The 16981-nt window shown below is 36.0% G+C and overlaps 1 protein-coding gene across 1 annotated transcript in view; it reads right to left on the bottom strand.

The window, feature by feature from the left end:
* The window catches only part of LOC114668770 (POC1 centriolar protein homolog A-like), a 162957-nt gene that overhangs the window by 49768 nt on the left and 96208 nt on the right, over positions 1-16981 (bottom strand). The window contains exon 10 of the mRNA XM_051921241.1: positions 2470-2654. Within this exon, the coding sequence (XP_051777201.1) occupies positions 2517-2654 (138 nt within the window). The 3' untranslated portion in view covers positions 2470-2516. The remainder of the gene's footprint in view (positions 1-2469; positions 2655-16981) is intronic.

Raw genomic sequence — 16981 nt, forward strand, 5'->3', positions numbered from 1 at the left:
GTGCTATAAAAAGCCAGCACCATTTTCTACGCATTTGTAATTGAGTATGTGTTTGTGAACGACCTATACTATGGTCAAGAAGTATCAACAGAGAGTGGTGAGCACACCTTCTAAAAATCTACAAAAAATCCTCTTTATGCATACAGTCTCCTTTAAACTAACAGAAGGAATCATAGCTGAGAATAGCTGAAAGTACAATGTGAACTACGGCTGGAATTGATGAGAATTAAAACAGATTGCAAACACTTCGCTCACCCTCCATACAGTCTCCTTTCAACTGGTAAAATGCTTAGACAAGCAAAACAACCAGATTTTAAACATGACACACCCATTTGACTGTGAGGTGGATTAACAGATCATCTTGATATCTACCATTGGAATATTGTTGATTTATTAATATTTGCTATATTTTTGGTGGAATATGTCCAAGTATTCTTATGTGCTGGTTGTTTGGGAACTCTTGCTCATTTATTTATTTCTATTTTTTATTTTATTAGTAATTAAGGATTTGATTATAATGAATAAATTACAAAGACATACAGTACTGCCTATTACTCAAACCAAAATTAGAAAATTAATTAATATGAAGTAAACACACAAAAATACTGATCTATCCCAAAAAAAGTTTTGTAGTGGTTCAGCATCTTTAACTCATTGAGGATGGCATTAATAAGTATCTGCCCGTTTCACTGGATCTTTGAAAATGATCCTCATAAAGTGATTGCACATTTCATCAAACTGTAAGCAAAACTGGATTTCCATTTGCTGCTGGCTTATGGCAGGTTGGTTGGGATCCTTCCATCTCAGCATGGTAAAATGGGGTGTTAGCAATAATGTTTATCATCTACCTGTTCACATGCAGTCTAACTGTCTCACCAGTCCAGCAGCAAAATTTCCACATCATCCGTCCCAAATAGGGATGTCAGATAGACAGGTCTTGCCTCAATCTATGTCTAAATGCACAAGTTAACCATCTGAAAGAGACAGCACACCTTTGCCCTACATGCAGGTCAGGAAGGAAGTCTCCGTTCTCAAAAAAACAACATATATGCATGAATAAACTTTGCCAGACAACACCTAGTTGAAAATCAGGACTACTGGAGCGATGTGGTCTTGATAAAGAGGTATAGCTTTTGGCCACAATGCCACAGGTCATGTATGGTGAATGGTGAATACCAAGAACTTCCTTTGACCTAAAGAACATCATACAACCTGTAAAGCAATACGGTGGAAGCTTTATGGATTTGGAGCTGCTTTTCTGCTAAATTTTAAGTGAACCTTGCAACAATACAATGACCCAAATCACTCAAATTAACAAAGAATGGATCAAAAAGACAAAATGAAGGGTTATGGAATGGTCAGGTCAAAACCCAGATTTTTAAAACCAAAGAAATGTGTGGGTTCACATGCAAGAAAGCCCACACAAATCAAATGCCACAGACTGATAGACAATTATAAGAAGCACCTATGAGATGTTATTTCTGCCAAAGGGGCAACACCAGCTATTGAAGTTAGGGGTCTGTTTTTGTTTTTTTACAGCAGACAAACTGCATGTGACTTTTTGTTAATTGAACATTTATAAAAGAAAACTTTTCATTATTATATATTTAATTAGTTGACAGTTCTCCATAAAAAATGGTTGAAATGAAACTCAAATATCCATATATGCAAGTATATTGAAGAACACACACCTTTCAATGGGGTGTACTTACTTTTTCAAAGTACTGCTATATGTTATAGTACAAAAAGTAGAGGAAGCACTGAGTTGAAAAAGACCTTCATAGAAATGTTTTGCTCAACAAATATCTGGAACACAGTGTCCATAACTTGTATAATGTATTACACAACACTGAGAGATTTGGTTTAAAGAACGAAGGTGGAAGGAGTGCAATTATTTTGTCTGATGTAGTGGACTTTTACATCCAGACCATCACCAGGTTTCTCTGCTCTAAAACAGAAAGTCAAACTCATCAGCCGACGCAGATAAACTTGGGTTTGCTCACAGCTTATTATTAGTCAATGTGCATGCACTACACAAATATCCCTCTACTGTATCATCCAAACTACATTTAACAGGACTTTCATTGATTAGACAATTATCAATAGTTTTGGAATGCACTAATTTTGCAGTGTGGGCCACCAAACAGCAGGCTATTGTAATCAGAAAAATATCCTTGCTTTCTTCTCCTCTTTTACTTCTTAAAATCTAGGCAAATTCAAAAGGGTTGAAATGTACTATTTCTGTGTTACAAAACACTTCTAGATTATGTATATATGGAGCACAAAGACTTAACAATACGTAACAGAATAGGAGACGGGTCAATCCACGATCCATTATCATTTCTGCTTCATCAAATCAATTTAAAAAAGGAAAACAATCTAAAAAAAACCAATCTAATTAGGTCATTAAAGCTTTTCACTAAAGCACAAGCGCGAAATCTCAGAATAATGGATTCTGTTGTATCTTACCTGAGTAAGCACATCCAACTGACCAACAATCTGTTGAAGTGTGCTGCTCAAGTCATCAGGAATTGTGGCTTCAGATGGCTGCTTGGAGGTAGAAGGTTGAGCAGACCACATCTCCAGAACCCTGAGATGGTAGTGGTTGGTTCTTTTCTGATTTTCAAACCCTGGAATTCTGGAACATATACATCCTAAGAAGGAAAGAATGGTCAGCATAAATGAATAAACAATAAATATTTATTCATTTAACACTTCAGTTTTAATGAAAATGCAAATCTAAGTACATTTTAAACAGCATACTTTTATGAATCACAGTATTAAAATGATAGCTTTAATATTTACTTAAATCTGATGATAAAGTTAAAGACAGCCAGAAGTACAGTAGAATATGTAATAATATATACAATTTGAAGTAATAACAGCCTATTAGCCACTAAGCAACCATAATGAAAAGCAATCCATATGTTACTTTTCAGAAAGCATTTCAAAATTTTGGGCCTGATCAGTGTGGGAGATCATTCTTTGTCCAACACAATGCCTCCTGGAGTCTCAGCAAAAGGATACAAGGTCATTAGTTTCAAAAATCTGTACTCATGACAGTAGCTGGAAATCCTCCTACCAAATGATGTGTCAACGGAACATGAAAACAAAACATGGAAAAACGGCAGAGACTTAAAAAAGGCAAATAAATAGTAAAATAACAGAAGTATGGTGTTAAACTCGTTGAATATTGAAATAAAGGCTTATACAGTGCCCTTCATAATGTTTGTGACAAAGACACCTTTTTTCTCGATTTACCCCTCTGCTCCTCAGTTTAAAATTACTAATCAAACAATTCTGATGTGATTAAAGTGCACATTGTAGACTTGAATTAAGGGTACTTGCATACGTTTCAGTCTTACCATGTAGAAATGATAACAAGGCACCATAATATTTGAGCATTTGGCATCACAGATGTTTGTGAATACTCGGCTGTTGCTCATTGCTTCATTAGTGCAGCCATAAGATACCTAGGCATGCTTTTTACGTATGACTACCTTTGGAGTCAACCGTTGCCGTTGTTCAACATGAGAACAAGAGTTGTGCCAATAAGTGTCTTTGTATCAAACATTATGGAGGGCACAATTAATTAAAATAAAAGATATCTTCAGAGATGGGGTAGTGACAAATACTCTATCCAGAAATTCTACCTAAAATGCACATCATTACAAAATAAATAAATAAAATCACTTTTTAATGTTGATGAAAATACAGTATATACCCTGAAATAGGCATAAAACTGGCTTAAAGCATCAGCTTACACACAAAAACAAACGTTCACCATATTGTCACTTGGAGAAGTTACTTTTGATTGGGGGATATCAAGAAATTTCAGTATTGTTTTTAAAAACAGCAAATTCTAAATAATCTTATGATCCAAAAAAAGGACACTCTGAAAAGGATACTGTAAGCTCCATGTTGTGTAGAGATATTTAAGTTGAACTATCCTATAATGCACATCCACATAAAGTTAAAAAGGTTAATAAATTAACAACACACAAACAGACCTCTAATTTCAGGGCCTTTATTATAAAGTGATCATAACTTAATTTACACAAGCTGACATTTATCCTTATGAATTTGATCATATAGGGAGATTAAATCAACAGCTTCGGTTCCATTTAGTTCCATTCATTGCCATTAAACCTGAGGATATCTCAATGAAACATTTTCTTTTCCAGTGCTGGTGGCATAGAAGCATTAAACATGCAGCAATAATAAAGTACAGAAGGAAACACAGATCAATAAATAGTAACAATGAACAATAGTAATAAAATAAAAAGAAAGATTTTCATTCATTTACATTTACATTCAGATGCTTAGCAGACACTTTTATCCAAAGCAACTTACAAAAGAAGTCAACATAATTGAGTAAACATTAGTCCTGGGAGACTGTTTAGGAAAAAGTGTTACAGGACAGGTTACAAAATTGATCAACAGCTCAGAACAAAATACAAGCGAGTTACACTCCCAAGGTTTTAAAACCTATCAGTTAGAGAAAAAGTTCACTAAACAAGAGAGTGTGGGAACTGTTCTTAAATAAACAACTAAAGATGCAACAATTGACCAATACATGACAACCAAGTAATACATTTAATTTATCAGCAACTATGGACTAAAATTATCTAATGTGGAAAAGAAATGCAATTAGAGATGCTCCAAAACATATCAGATCAAGGACATGGGAAGGAGGATTGGTTTAACAGGCATCATTCATCAAAATCTAAAAATTACATGAAAATATAATGCTATAATTAGTCCGTTAGTACTGCCAACTCACAAATATCTGCGCTCAGTGACAGTATAAAAGTTAAACTAATGTCTTTATTTAGGAGTTAATGTGTTACTTAATGCATATTTTTGTATGGGATTAGTGGTACTGTCCATCTAACTTACTTCTTTAATTGCACCTTATAGCAAACTGCCATAGTTCAAAATCTGACTATTATAGCTAACATGTGCTTTACACCTTCTGTTATTTTAAAAAAACTTGTAACAGTTTATGAGCAATTTATTGGCAGTATGTGACAACTTTGAGGCAAATAGTTATTCAGTTTATATCAATGAATGTGCACAAAGGCTCCTGACAAGCTTATCAACAGCAGAGTCTGGCTGAAGTCAATATTGCTTTGCAAAAAAAATAAAATAAATAAAAATAATATTGAAAGAAAAATGAATTATGAATAATAAATAAATAAGTCCTCTTCTGCCTCATAATAAGATGTCCTCTTATTTACATTTGGTTGCTGCAAGTGTACTCTGTGACCACTTCTAATCAACCTCGCATATGATGTAGTACCCATTTTGAAGAGTGATATCATTAACTACTCTTGATTCAACAAAACGTCAAATGGAGAATTAAAAATATCACAATGAAAATCAGCTAAAATAACAGCAACATCAGTGTAAACTTAGGCTTTTCCAGAGTTTACCCTAAAGAACAACCCAACTTTAAATTTACTGTATTGCGATTTTGAAATTCTACTTGCACCACAATTTTACATACAACATGATGTCACTGGTTGCACCTAATGCTGTTAGACAGGCGCCAGTCCAGGGGCTTCGAATTGGACAAATTGTGTATGGGAAGTGAATACAGTAAATGAATAAAAGGATTGCACTGAATTACACTTGTGGCCTGTTTATGAAATATTACAAGAATATTGCAATTTTTTTAGCTTTTTAATTTAACAAGATGACTAAAATATTGGATTACAGTTTTACAAAATATAAAGGAAGTCAGAAGTTGGGAAAGAAATCACTTATTGTGTTTACATGCACACAAATAACCGGATTAAGGTGAATGACCAGGTTAAAGCAGAACCTTGGCATTTTAATAATCAGTGTTTCCATGTGCAAGTAACCTTCTGGAGCTCTTCTTTACCAGAACACTCTGACCTCGCTAAACCGCACAAGGAAAGAGCTAAACATCATCATCAGACACAGTGAAACTGAAAATAAGCATGACACCAGTGAAATGTTTTTTGTGTGTTTCATAAATATGTTTAGTCAAATTGATGCTTTATTTATAAGTTCTTTTACCGAAATTGCATTCACCAAACTCATTTCTGTTTGGCTGTGTGACTGAGCCCTGCAAAGGACCCACTACGTGTGTGTTACACTCTAGTGCTGCTGGAATAACAACAATATGGGTACTTTTACTTTAATAAGAGAAGTACTGCATTAGATTGCTCATTACTTTATAAAGAGACCACAAAGTGAATTTTACTTTTTTACGTGTTACCCTACTGCTCTCGAGGTTATGTTGCTAATTGTAGCAGTGTACATTCAAGCTCATTAACACAAATCTAGTGATTTCTGAAATATTTAGACAGATTATGTCAGCAAGGAAAGTGAATGATATAATCATCTGAACATTTGCCTCTGGAAATGTATTTTTTGGAAGCTTCTCCTTGTGGCTACTGAAAGCTTATGCGAAGCAAATACATGGCAGTCTGACAAAGTGCATTAGACTACAGACTACGAAATCCTTAACATTAACCTGGCTAAGGGTTTACAAGGTTGCATAATCTGGTTATTTGTGGAAAAATCTACTGTACGTCTGTTTCTCAGAGGCCAATAACCTGATTTCTCTAACAGAATAAGGGTTTACATGGCATTTTAGAACTCAGATTTCTGTGAATAACAAGGTTATCGAAGCACATGTAAATGCACTAACTGAATGAGACAGGAAAACACACAGTCTAAAAAGGCAAGCCTAGTTCTTAGCTTATCTAAAGATAACAATTGTTGATCTTTATTTTTTAAAAAGCATGAGGACTGAATTAGGCTAAATATTGTGTAAGTAAATATACATACAATGACCTTAGAAACAAGATAAGTGAACAGTAAAAAAAGAGTGTAGAAAGGGTTCAGACTCTGTCATTAGGTATTCATAAAAATGATATCAAATATTAAGTAGCTACTTCAAAAGAGCCAATTATTTTTATGTGAAAAAGGCATGGATTAACTAAATGTCACTGATCTCAGATGAATGATGCTATAACACAAGCATTTGATCATACAGGCGTGGAGCAGTGTGATCCTCATAGTATTGGGAGTTTGCAGGTGGCCAAGAGAATTTGACTGTGCAATGTACCTGTCAGATGCTTATAATGACAGTCTAAAATATTAGTACTTGAGTTATTTTTGAGAAAGTTGATGACCAAATGCAGCAACTAAAGTGAAGTGCTGCCTGCAAGTGAAGGAGCAGAGTCAGTGCTCATAGAGCATGGCTGTACTTCATAGAATCTATTTCCAGTCCTGGCCAGTAAGGCAGAGAATAAACTTAACACTAAGCGATGCACACGCTTACGAATGCTGCTGCTATTCAAGCAGTGTACTGTCTATGCTTGCACGCATACTTTTAAGTAAATTTTGAGGATTCCGCCAAGTGGCGCTGCAAGACATCATCAGGGTGAGAAAACACTGTTCGGTTTCACTGTGTTGTGAGTTGAGGGACAAAGATGTTAAAAGTTTTTTTTCATTCTGATGCAAAATGACAGCAACAGTGATAAAGATGGCATGCGAGACCTTAAAATGTATTACATTCGGGAAAATGTGATGCTTGTATTGGCTATGCAAGAAACGGATGAAGAAAAGCACCTTCGCATGTCAGCATTTAAGTCTGATGATTTGCTTCACCATATTAAACCATTCATCAAACATCGAAGTATGCAAATTTATCTTGTGGGAGCTGCAGTGCACTTGCCATCACAACGATACTGACATCACATACCAAAACTTGAACACACACACACCACCTATATTTTTGCTGGTACTGCAACTTGTGTACACATCGCATTAATTTCTGACAACGGGCTCAGACGACATGTCAAAACACCACTTGGAATATGTGGCAGCCATGATGCGTGCTAAGCGTTAAGTATAAACCGGCCCTACAGGACCACTCTTTCATGGTATATGGCAATGAAATTTGACAGCAGGTGATGGAACATTAATACATTTAGAAAGGATGGCAAGTTTTACAGTTTCGCTGATGCAGAAGATGATGAGTGCAGAGTTTAGATGATGAATCACTTGAAGGGAAATGGGCTGTAGTGGTTTAGGCATGAAGAGTAAAATGAAGATATTAACTATACAAGAGGCATAATGTAAAGAAAAAAATAATGGAGGGATGGTACAAAATGAGAGGAAAATGTGTCTCATCCTAAGATGGCAAGAAGTGTATAATGCTTTGAGGAAAAGGGACAACTGGGGGAAACTCATAATAATACAAAAAAAAACATTGCATTAATTATTTATTGTACAGCATACTGGGCACATAAGTGGAAATGTTCTTAAAAGAATAATTTGAAATAAACTGAATTAAAGAAGAGGAGATATTAAACTGCTTGTAGTCTTATATGAAGTGATGGGCTGCCAGGGCAGCACTTTCTACCTACCAGTCATCTGGAAGAACAAGCTCAGTCAACCCTATCCTGGACTTTAAAGTGTCAAGTTAAAACAGCAGAGACAATTAAATAAAACCCTTCAAGTAAGAAGCTGCCTTAAAGTGCAAATCGAGCACTTTACTGAAGGCGTTGCTCTTTATAACCCGACAATAAAAGGCAGATTAAAGAAATAAACAATGAGTGGCAAGCCTTAATCAGTGAATAAGCGCTAAAGGGAAAAATGTTTACTTCCTAAATGTCTCCCACTAGATAGATAGATAGATACATACTCCAGCAGCAGCATACTGATACAAAAAACAATATTAAATTAAAGATTGATAATAATGCAGGTAAAAACAGACAATAACTATGTATAATGTTAATGTTTACCCCCCCGGGTGGAACTGAAGAGTCGCATAGTTTGGGGGAGGAATGATCTTCTCAGTCTGTCAGTGGAGCAGGACAGTGACAGCAGTCTGTCACTGAAGCTGCTCTTCTGTCTGGAGATGACACTGTTTAATGGATGCAGTGGATTCTCCATAATTGATAGGAGCCTGCTCAGCGCCCGTTGCTCTGCCACAGATGTCAAACTGTCCAGCTCCATGCCAACAATAGAGCCTGCCTTCCTCACCAGTTTGTCCAGGCGTGAGGCGTCTTTGTTCTTAATGCTGCCTCCCCAGCACACCACTGTGTAGAAGAGGGCGCTCGCCACAACCGTCTGATAGAACATCTGCAGCATCTTATTGCAGATGTTGAAGGACGCCAGCCTTCTAAGGAAGTATAACCGGCTCTGTCCTTTCTTACACAGAGCGCAGTCCAGTCTAATTTATCATCCAGCTGCACTCCCAGGTATTTATAGGTCTGCACCATCTGCACACAGTCACCTCTGATGATCACGGGGTCCATGAGGGGTATGGGCCTCCTAAAATCCACCACCAGCTCCTTGGTTTTGCTGGTGTTCAGGTGTAGGTGGTTTGAGTTGCACCATTTAACAAAGTCCTTGATGAGGTTCCTATACTCCTCCTCCTGCCCACTCCTGATGCAGCCCACGATAGCACGAAGCTTACACACTTTAAATCTTCTTTATGGAAATTCTACCCATTAGCGTAAGTCAACATACAAGCATTTAATATGAATGAGTTATTTGGAAGAATACTGTACTTTTTTTTCATTCACAGCCCAACTTCCCATCACTTCATGAAATGGTTTGAAAGGTGAGGTTCAAAAGCGATGAGAATTGAAACATAAACAGCCACTGTAGCTGTAAAACAGAGGAGACAATGATACCATAATGCTTATAGGTCATGTATAATAGGTTAAAATGGTGCTTTCACACAGTCTGGTCTGAAAGACTTCAGCAAGCTGTACACATGCTATATGTACATGCAACAGTAGGTTAGAAGCTAAGAGGCTTTCCAACATTACTCATGTCTTTGCAATGAATGCTATCTTTTGAGTTTTATTGGCTCTTAAGCAACAGCCTGTTCTGGACTATCTCAAGAGAATCAGATGCATATCATTGCCAGTTTAAATATTTACCACCTCAGTGTATACTTTGCACAAGACTGCTATTGAAGCAGACTCCAAACAGTACTAAACCCAAGGGCTCCACTGATTTGTTTTCTGACATTCTCAATAGTCAGCAGTAACCTTGATAATTTCCACCACCCATATGGATGCTGCAACATTTCAACAGACAAACCCACACAGGAGTTTGGCATTAGCAGGTTGGCTTGATGATAACTATTACAAGTAAATGGAATAAATTTACTAAAGTCCTCAAAATAGCAAGACTGATGAAAACAGTTCTTGTCAGAAACATTCAGCTGTGCAACGGTGGAAACAATAGTGTCATCTATGTAAGAAATATTCCCCTGTTTTGTCTCTTGGACACAACAGAATCAGATTTACCGAAAACAATTACATTACAACCAAGTGTCTTCTGATCCAGTCTTACCCATAACTACCTAAATCATAACATATGAAGACTTATTTAATTATTTTCATGAGCTCTTATTAGGAAGAGTGGCAGAGTGCCTCATTAGTTATTAATGCTGCATTCACTGACCAATTGTTTTGGGTTTAAATTCTGCTCCCAGTCTTTAACCCCATCTACTATACTATATTTTCATTTAAAAGTGCAGACATTAGTCTCCTTTTTTGCCTCAAACCCCCAAAAACTCTTGAAAACACTCTCCAGAGCCACGTACTTCTGAAAACACCAGCTTGGCACTGTGGTGAGGACTGACAAAAAGATTTTCAAAAATGCTGACTCTAATCATGTTCTGATTTGGTCGTGCTTATAATATAGCCTTTCCCTGATTGGATCCTGCTTATTACAATGTCTCATCCACTGACCCTTCCAACACAGCAGACATAGTAGAGTTGTGTTTCATTGTGCTTGTTATTCTGCTTATCTGAATGCACCTAAATTGTGTTTTGTATGGTTTGAATGCTGCAGACATGAGACAAAAGTTGCTATAGTTTTGCAATTAATCCTGTGGCCAGCAGCATTACCGTCCCTTGGAGGATTTTTTTCTGCCTATGCGCACATGCCTAGTTTAGGTGAACATCTATATTGTATGCTTTTTCAATCATTTAGTGTAGCGATCCTTTCGGAAACAATAAAAAAAAACACTAGTGTGGATGAAGACAGTTTTCATTTAAAAACAACAGTTTTTAGATGAAAACGTAGTTTGGACATTGACTTTTTTGTGTAGACTTTACACATTCTCCCTGCGTCTACTTAGGTTTTATTTGTACAACCCATTAGTTTAATTGGCTATTCTAATTTGCCACCAATGGATCATGGGGGGGGGGGGGTTTGGGTTGTGTGTGTGAGTAGGTCCCTACTATGAAATGGTGCCCCATACACAGCTGTTTCTGCCTTGTGTATAAAGCTGCTGCCTACAACTCCACCACTCTAAATTGGATCAGATTGAGAACATTATATTATTAATAGGCAGTGATTACTCTCCACCTAAAGAACTAAAGTTAGTCATTCAGAGAATGTTCAGCAATACACCGTTTTCATTAATTGAAAAAATCCCTCCTAGTATCCAGAACTAGCTACAGTGAAAAAGTAGCCAATCAGATTATGCCAGGAACTAGAAAGAATCATCACTGTAAGGGTGACATAATTAGCCAAAAGCTTACAGAAGCTGCTTGATTCCAACACTTTGCATGTAGAAACTATCAGTTAAATGGTGGAAAATCAACAAGAACCCAAAATTAACACTAGATCAAGACAGGAAAGAAATGTAGTTACTGACAAAAAACATGCCGCTAATGATCATTTAGTTCCCAATTTGACTAAAATACAGTACATGCTTGAAGATTTACTATTCTTTAATTTATCTTGTTGTTACACTGTTATTATATATTTATATTATGTACAATATTATATATTGTTATTCTTGGTTTATTAACTTGTGATGAGCTTCAAGAACTTTACTTGATGGTGCATATTGCCCTAAAGCTGGATGGATGGGCATATTATCACCTAATTAAGGTATGCTTCTGTGGTGCTGGATTCTTCTATATTTAGTTCTTAGATTCAAAAAGATTCAGAGGGCAGCACCAGAAAACAGGAACTGAATCTCTCTACATACTATCATTTCAACAGTTGCTCCTGTATCAAGTAGTGACTGTAGATAAAAATTTTTTCAGAAAAAAATGTCACTTATAAATAGATAATACATAAATAGTGGAAGCCTAAGGATTTCCAAAGGCACAATAGTGTCATCATTGTGACCCTGCTGGTCTCAGCTAAACCTCAGTGTTTACAAAGTGTGAAGCTGGCCAATTAAACACGTCTCACTCAAAGGCTTGCCTGAGCCATCACTGTGTGTTCAAAGTCTTCTGTGCTCACCTAGCACTGATGAAAAGAGAGACAGAATCCAGTCAGCCTGCAATAAACTGCTGAGTTCTATTTTAATCAGCTGTCATTCTGTCGGTTTCTCATCAGGAGTTTTTAATTCACACCTGCAGGCCGGAAAAAAAAAAAAAAAAGGTGGGGGTGGACATTACCCAATTCATTTCAGTCATAAGGAAGCTGATAAACTATATCTGGAATCGCTTGCGAATTCCAGAGACAAAAATGGAGTTGTGAATGATTTCTGATGAATGATTGGTGATGAATGTCTTATTAAAAGGACATGGGATAAGTACAAAAGAACATGCTGCAAACCTCTAAACCAAAGGCAACAGACCAAGGTACCAGATAGCAAAGCGATATTAAGTCATAGTGAAGAAATGGGCTGTTAGCAGCTTCATAATGAAGAGGCAGCAGCTGCTCATTCAGACACTCATTTACACTCTCTGATTCAAGAACATCTTGTGATATGACATCCATAATGAATCACCTGGACTGGAAAAACCAACAGTGGAAAATCTATATGGAAGAGCAAAAAAGAAATAGCAAAGCTATTGTTAACATGTCAGGGAAAAAAATACAAAAGCTCCCCTGTATTCAATTAGCAAATCCCACAGTGCTACTAACATGCTCAGCACCAAAAGAACCACCGCCTCATCTTAGCACGCACCACGTGGGAAGGCTGTTATATCCAATTTTTTTTAGATAGCCTCACTTTGAGCTATGAAAGCAAGCAGCTACAGTTCACAGGACTTCCCTTATTGTTCTTTCACAAAAGACTTCATACTGAAAGATCTTGCAAAAGTTTACTATTTGTGTACGTTTCTCCTGAAACAACTGGTGTTTTAGGATTACCAGATATTTCAGTTGCCGGCAAAATAGAATTAATTTGAATTTAAAACATGTATGCAACGCTCTTCGAATGTAATAATGAACATTCATTCATCATGCATGTCACAGTTTCACATGGACTTTTAGCTATTACAGGAAGACGCAAGCTGGGAATTCAAAGTAAAATGGATGTCAAACTACTGGAAAGTCATTAGGCCAGAAATTCAAATTCAATGGTTGCTTACACAGGTGCAATTAGGGAGGCCATTAGCACTCCCAAACAGAACGAGCTGCTTGCCTGTATTTAACGTAGGGGGAACATGCTATTGCCCACTCATCATACTCCTTATACACTAGTATAAAGTAGCCACTTACAAGTTAAGGCCGTCTTTTTATTTATATTTTACATATATAAACAAAAAGATTTGTATTTTTGCTATATTGAAGATAAAATATTTAATATTTTCAGGTAAGCAAGCTTTGAAACTTAGAGGTAAAACAGTTTAATTCACTGACCATGGTGCCAGAGAGGGGTGATGTGTTGGATGTGGAAGACTCTATAAACATATTATAATACATACACATATAGAAGACCATGTTACACACAATGTGTGTGTACATACTATACATACATACGGTAAAAATATACTGTATATACACATACATATAACATTATTAAAACATTCAGCCGTTCGGCCCAATAAAGTTCACCTAAATAACATCAAGTCAAGCTATGGAGGTTCTTCAAGTCCCACACACTGCTTTGTAACTTGTTCTATGTGTCTGTGGTTCTCTGTGTGAAGAAAACTTCCTAATGTTTGTGTGAAATTAACTCCTAACCAGTTTCTAGCTATGTCCCTGTATTCTTGTTGAACTCATTTTAAAGAAACATTCTTAATCCACTGTACTAATTCCTTTCATGCTTTTAAACACTTCATTCTTCACCTCTTAATTATTTTTTGTTTAAATTAAAAATGTTCAGTTTCTTCAATCTTTCTGTATGACTTATTCCCTAAAGTCCTGTAATCAGCCTAGTTGCTTTTCTCCATTTTATTATGTCTTTTTTGGAGCCAATGGTCTCAAAGTGGACATGGCACTCCAGGTGACACTTCACTTTGCATTATAAAGCTTAAGCAAAAGCTCCTTGGATTTGTACTCTACACATCAAGCTATATAACCTCATATTGTCTTAAGATTCTTAATGACTTAAATTGTCTGGCATTTGATAGTGTAGGGTCCACTATGACTCTTAAAATCCTTCTCATAAACAGTGCTTTCAATTTTTAGACTTCCCATTATACATACAAGATATACACAGACACATTCAGAAGCTAATTACAGTTAATTGATAAACAGTTAATAACGAAATATTACCCTTGCAGCTTTAATATGTTGTTGTTAATTAGTTTTTTCATGATGGATTTTCCCTTGCTTATTTGTCCTTTCTTCCACACAATCAATCACCATCTCAGCTCAAACTCAGAATCAAAATGCTCACAGGTGTCATTCAATAAAAAAAAAAAAAAAAAAAAAAAAAAAAAAAAAAAAAAAAAAGAATATAAAATTGTAATTGTTTCACTGAAATGTCACACAGTGCTACACTGGATCATGCTACCACTCTGGACTTGCATCAGTGTTTAAACTTTGGCTTAGCCGGCTCTTAAATATCCCAAATTAAACTGCTTTGAGAATACAGAAATCCTCGACAATAGAGACAGCTCTTACTTAACAAAAGCATGTCTTCATTTCTCATAATCTTTCTAAGCAGAACAAGGTGTCCTTGATGCAAAAGACATAGTTATGCAAGTGAGTAAGCCTAACAGCCAGAAGTGCATGGTGAATTATTCAGCTGATGGTGAGATTCTGAGTCATTTGCTTAGCATACAAAAACGAAACCACAGAAGTACAAATTATAATACGGATTGGGAAGGAAGAGACAAAAGTCTGGCAAAACGGCACGTCTGAGAAGCATTTCAAAATCTTTGTTAATCTATATTTTTCATCAATAATTTGAGCCCTGAAATCACCAACTACTACAAAAAACACAAATTCCTACAGCAGTCTCCTCTATCTTACTTCTCCCTTTTTGTCGAACGTCTAGACCCTTGTGTAGCACAGAATCTGTGAAGCTTTTCACTCAGAAAAAAACATGGTTTTGATCTGAGTGAAAGAACAAAAAAAATAAAACCACATGCAAAAGTTGCAGAATGTTGTCAGAATTACTAAACTAATGCAGAGTGGCAGGAAGCTTTATTCGAATGGGTGTAATACAGAAACTAACCCAATACGGGAACACAGGGCCCACTTAGCTAAACAACTATACTCATATAGGGCCAATTTACACCTGATAATGATCATCTTGGGATGCAGTTGAAAACAAGACTACCCAGAAAATAAATAAATAAAAAATAAAGACACAGGAAGAACACAAACTCCATACAAGCCGTGTGGCAGCAATGCTAACAGCTGCATCATTAAATCTCCCAACAAATGCTCAGTTTTGTAGCATCTATACATAAAATAATATAATTTACTTTAATACAAAAACATTCTGAATATAAAAAAGCATTCAATGGCAATTACTAAAAGTTTTTTAGATATAAGACACCATTAAAACTTAAGCAATGTGAAAATGTATGACACCATACAGTAGCAAGATTCTGAACAATGCCAAACTGGAGGGGTTCAAGTGTTGTGCCAAAGCGACTTTACACATCGTGATTTGTCTGTCACTTTCTGAAAGGAAGCTGTAACAGCTGTCCTCTAATGCTGCTTGAAGAATCGGAATTGGTTGTGAATATCAATATGTCTTTCATAAAACAGAGCTAGACATAAACATGGCTTTAGAGTCTTTGGCAAGAACAAATTCCTGTGTTCATCATAATAATAAATATTTGAATCATATAACATTTGTGACTACAATAGCCACCAATCTGTTTCAAGTATAAATGCAGCAGTACCTCTTGAAAAGGGTACATTAACAAAATAAATTCAAACCTTTTCTTAACAAAGAAATAAAACAGCTTAGTATAATGTTAAAAGGAAATCACATTAAGAGAAAGGAAAACATCTGAAAGGCACATTGGGTAACATCCTGGCCCTGGTTTAAACTGGTTGGAAAATGGACCCATGTATATACATATGTGTGTATGCCTCAAAATTGTTTTTTTATTTTTTGCCTACAGCTGCATTTATTCTATACCATATACAAGTATAATATAAATGCACTACAGCATTGTGCAAAAGTCTTAGGAACTTTAGTTCACAAAAATATTTGTGTTCGACAGTTTTTATGTGTTCTATGTGTCAACAAAAAAAAGCTTTTTATTTTTTTTTCTTCAAAAATTCCTTTCGAGAAAAAATTAAATATGATATTTGAAAGTCCATAAAGAAAGAAACTAACATAGTAACAGACCAGTTTCAATTTAAATAAATATGAGATATTTGTAGGCATATACCGCAGTGCTTAAATAAACAAATATGACAAACAGGTGCTAATGATCAATGACATCATCTGTAGGCTGAGGGTAAGTAAAAGAAACAAAAATGGCTGTGTAGAGGGAATAAAACTGGGCAAGAATTAGCCATACTAAAAATGTGGGGTTTTGGCAGATATGGCAGTTTTGACTTGCAAATATTACACCATGGTAGAAGTAAGTAAAGCAACAAGAAACCAAATGGTCAAACTGTTTGATCAAGGTCTCTCCCAAGCAGACCTTTTTGGTAGACAGAGGTTTCAAGATATTATTAAATCTGTTCTGCACAAGCACAAACAAATAGTCAAGGATGAGGACTGTAAACATAGTGAAAATGGAGTGCAGCAAACAAGAAATACATCAAACTTAACTTTCCTTATAAATCGGAGAAGATGTCCAGCTCC

The sequence above is a fragment of the Erpetoichthys calabaricus genome, chromosome 18 (assembly GCF_900747795.2).
Source record: "Erpetoichthys calabaricus chromosome 18, fErpCal1.3, whole genome shotgun sequence".
Lineage (NCBI taxonomy): Eukaryota > Metazoa > Chordata > Cladistia > Polypteriformes > Polypteridae > Erpetoichthys > Erpetoichthys calabaricus.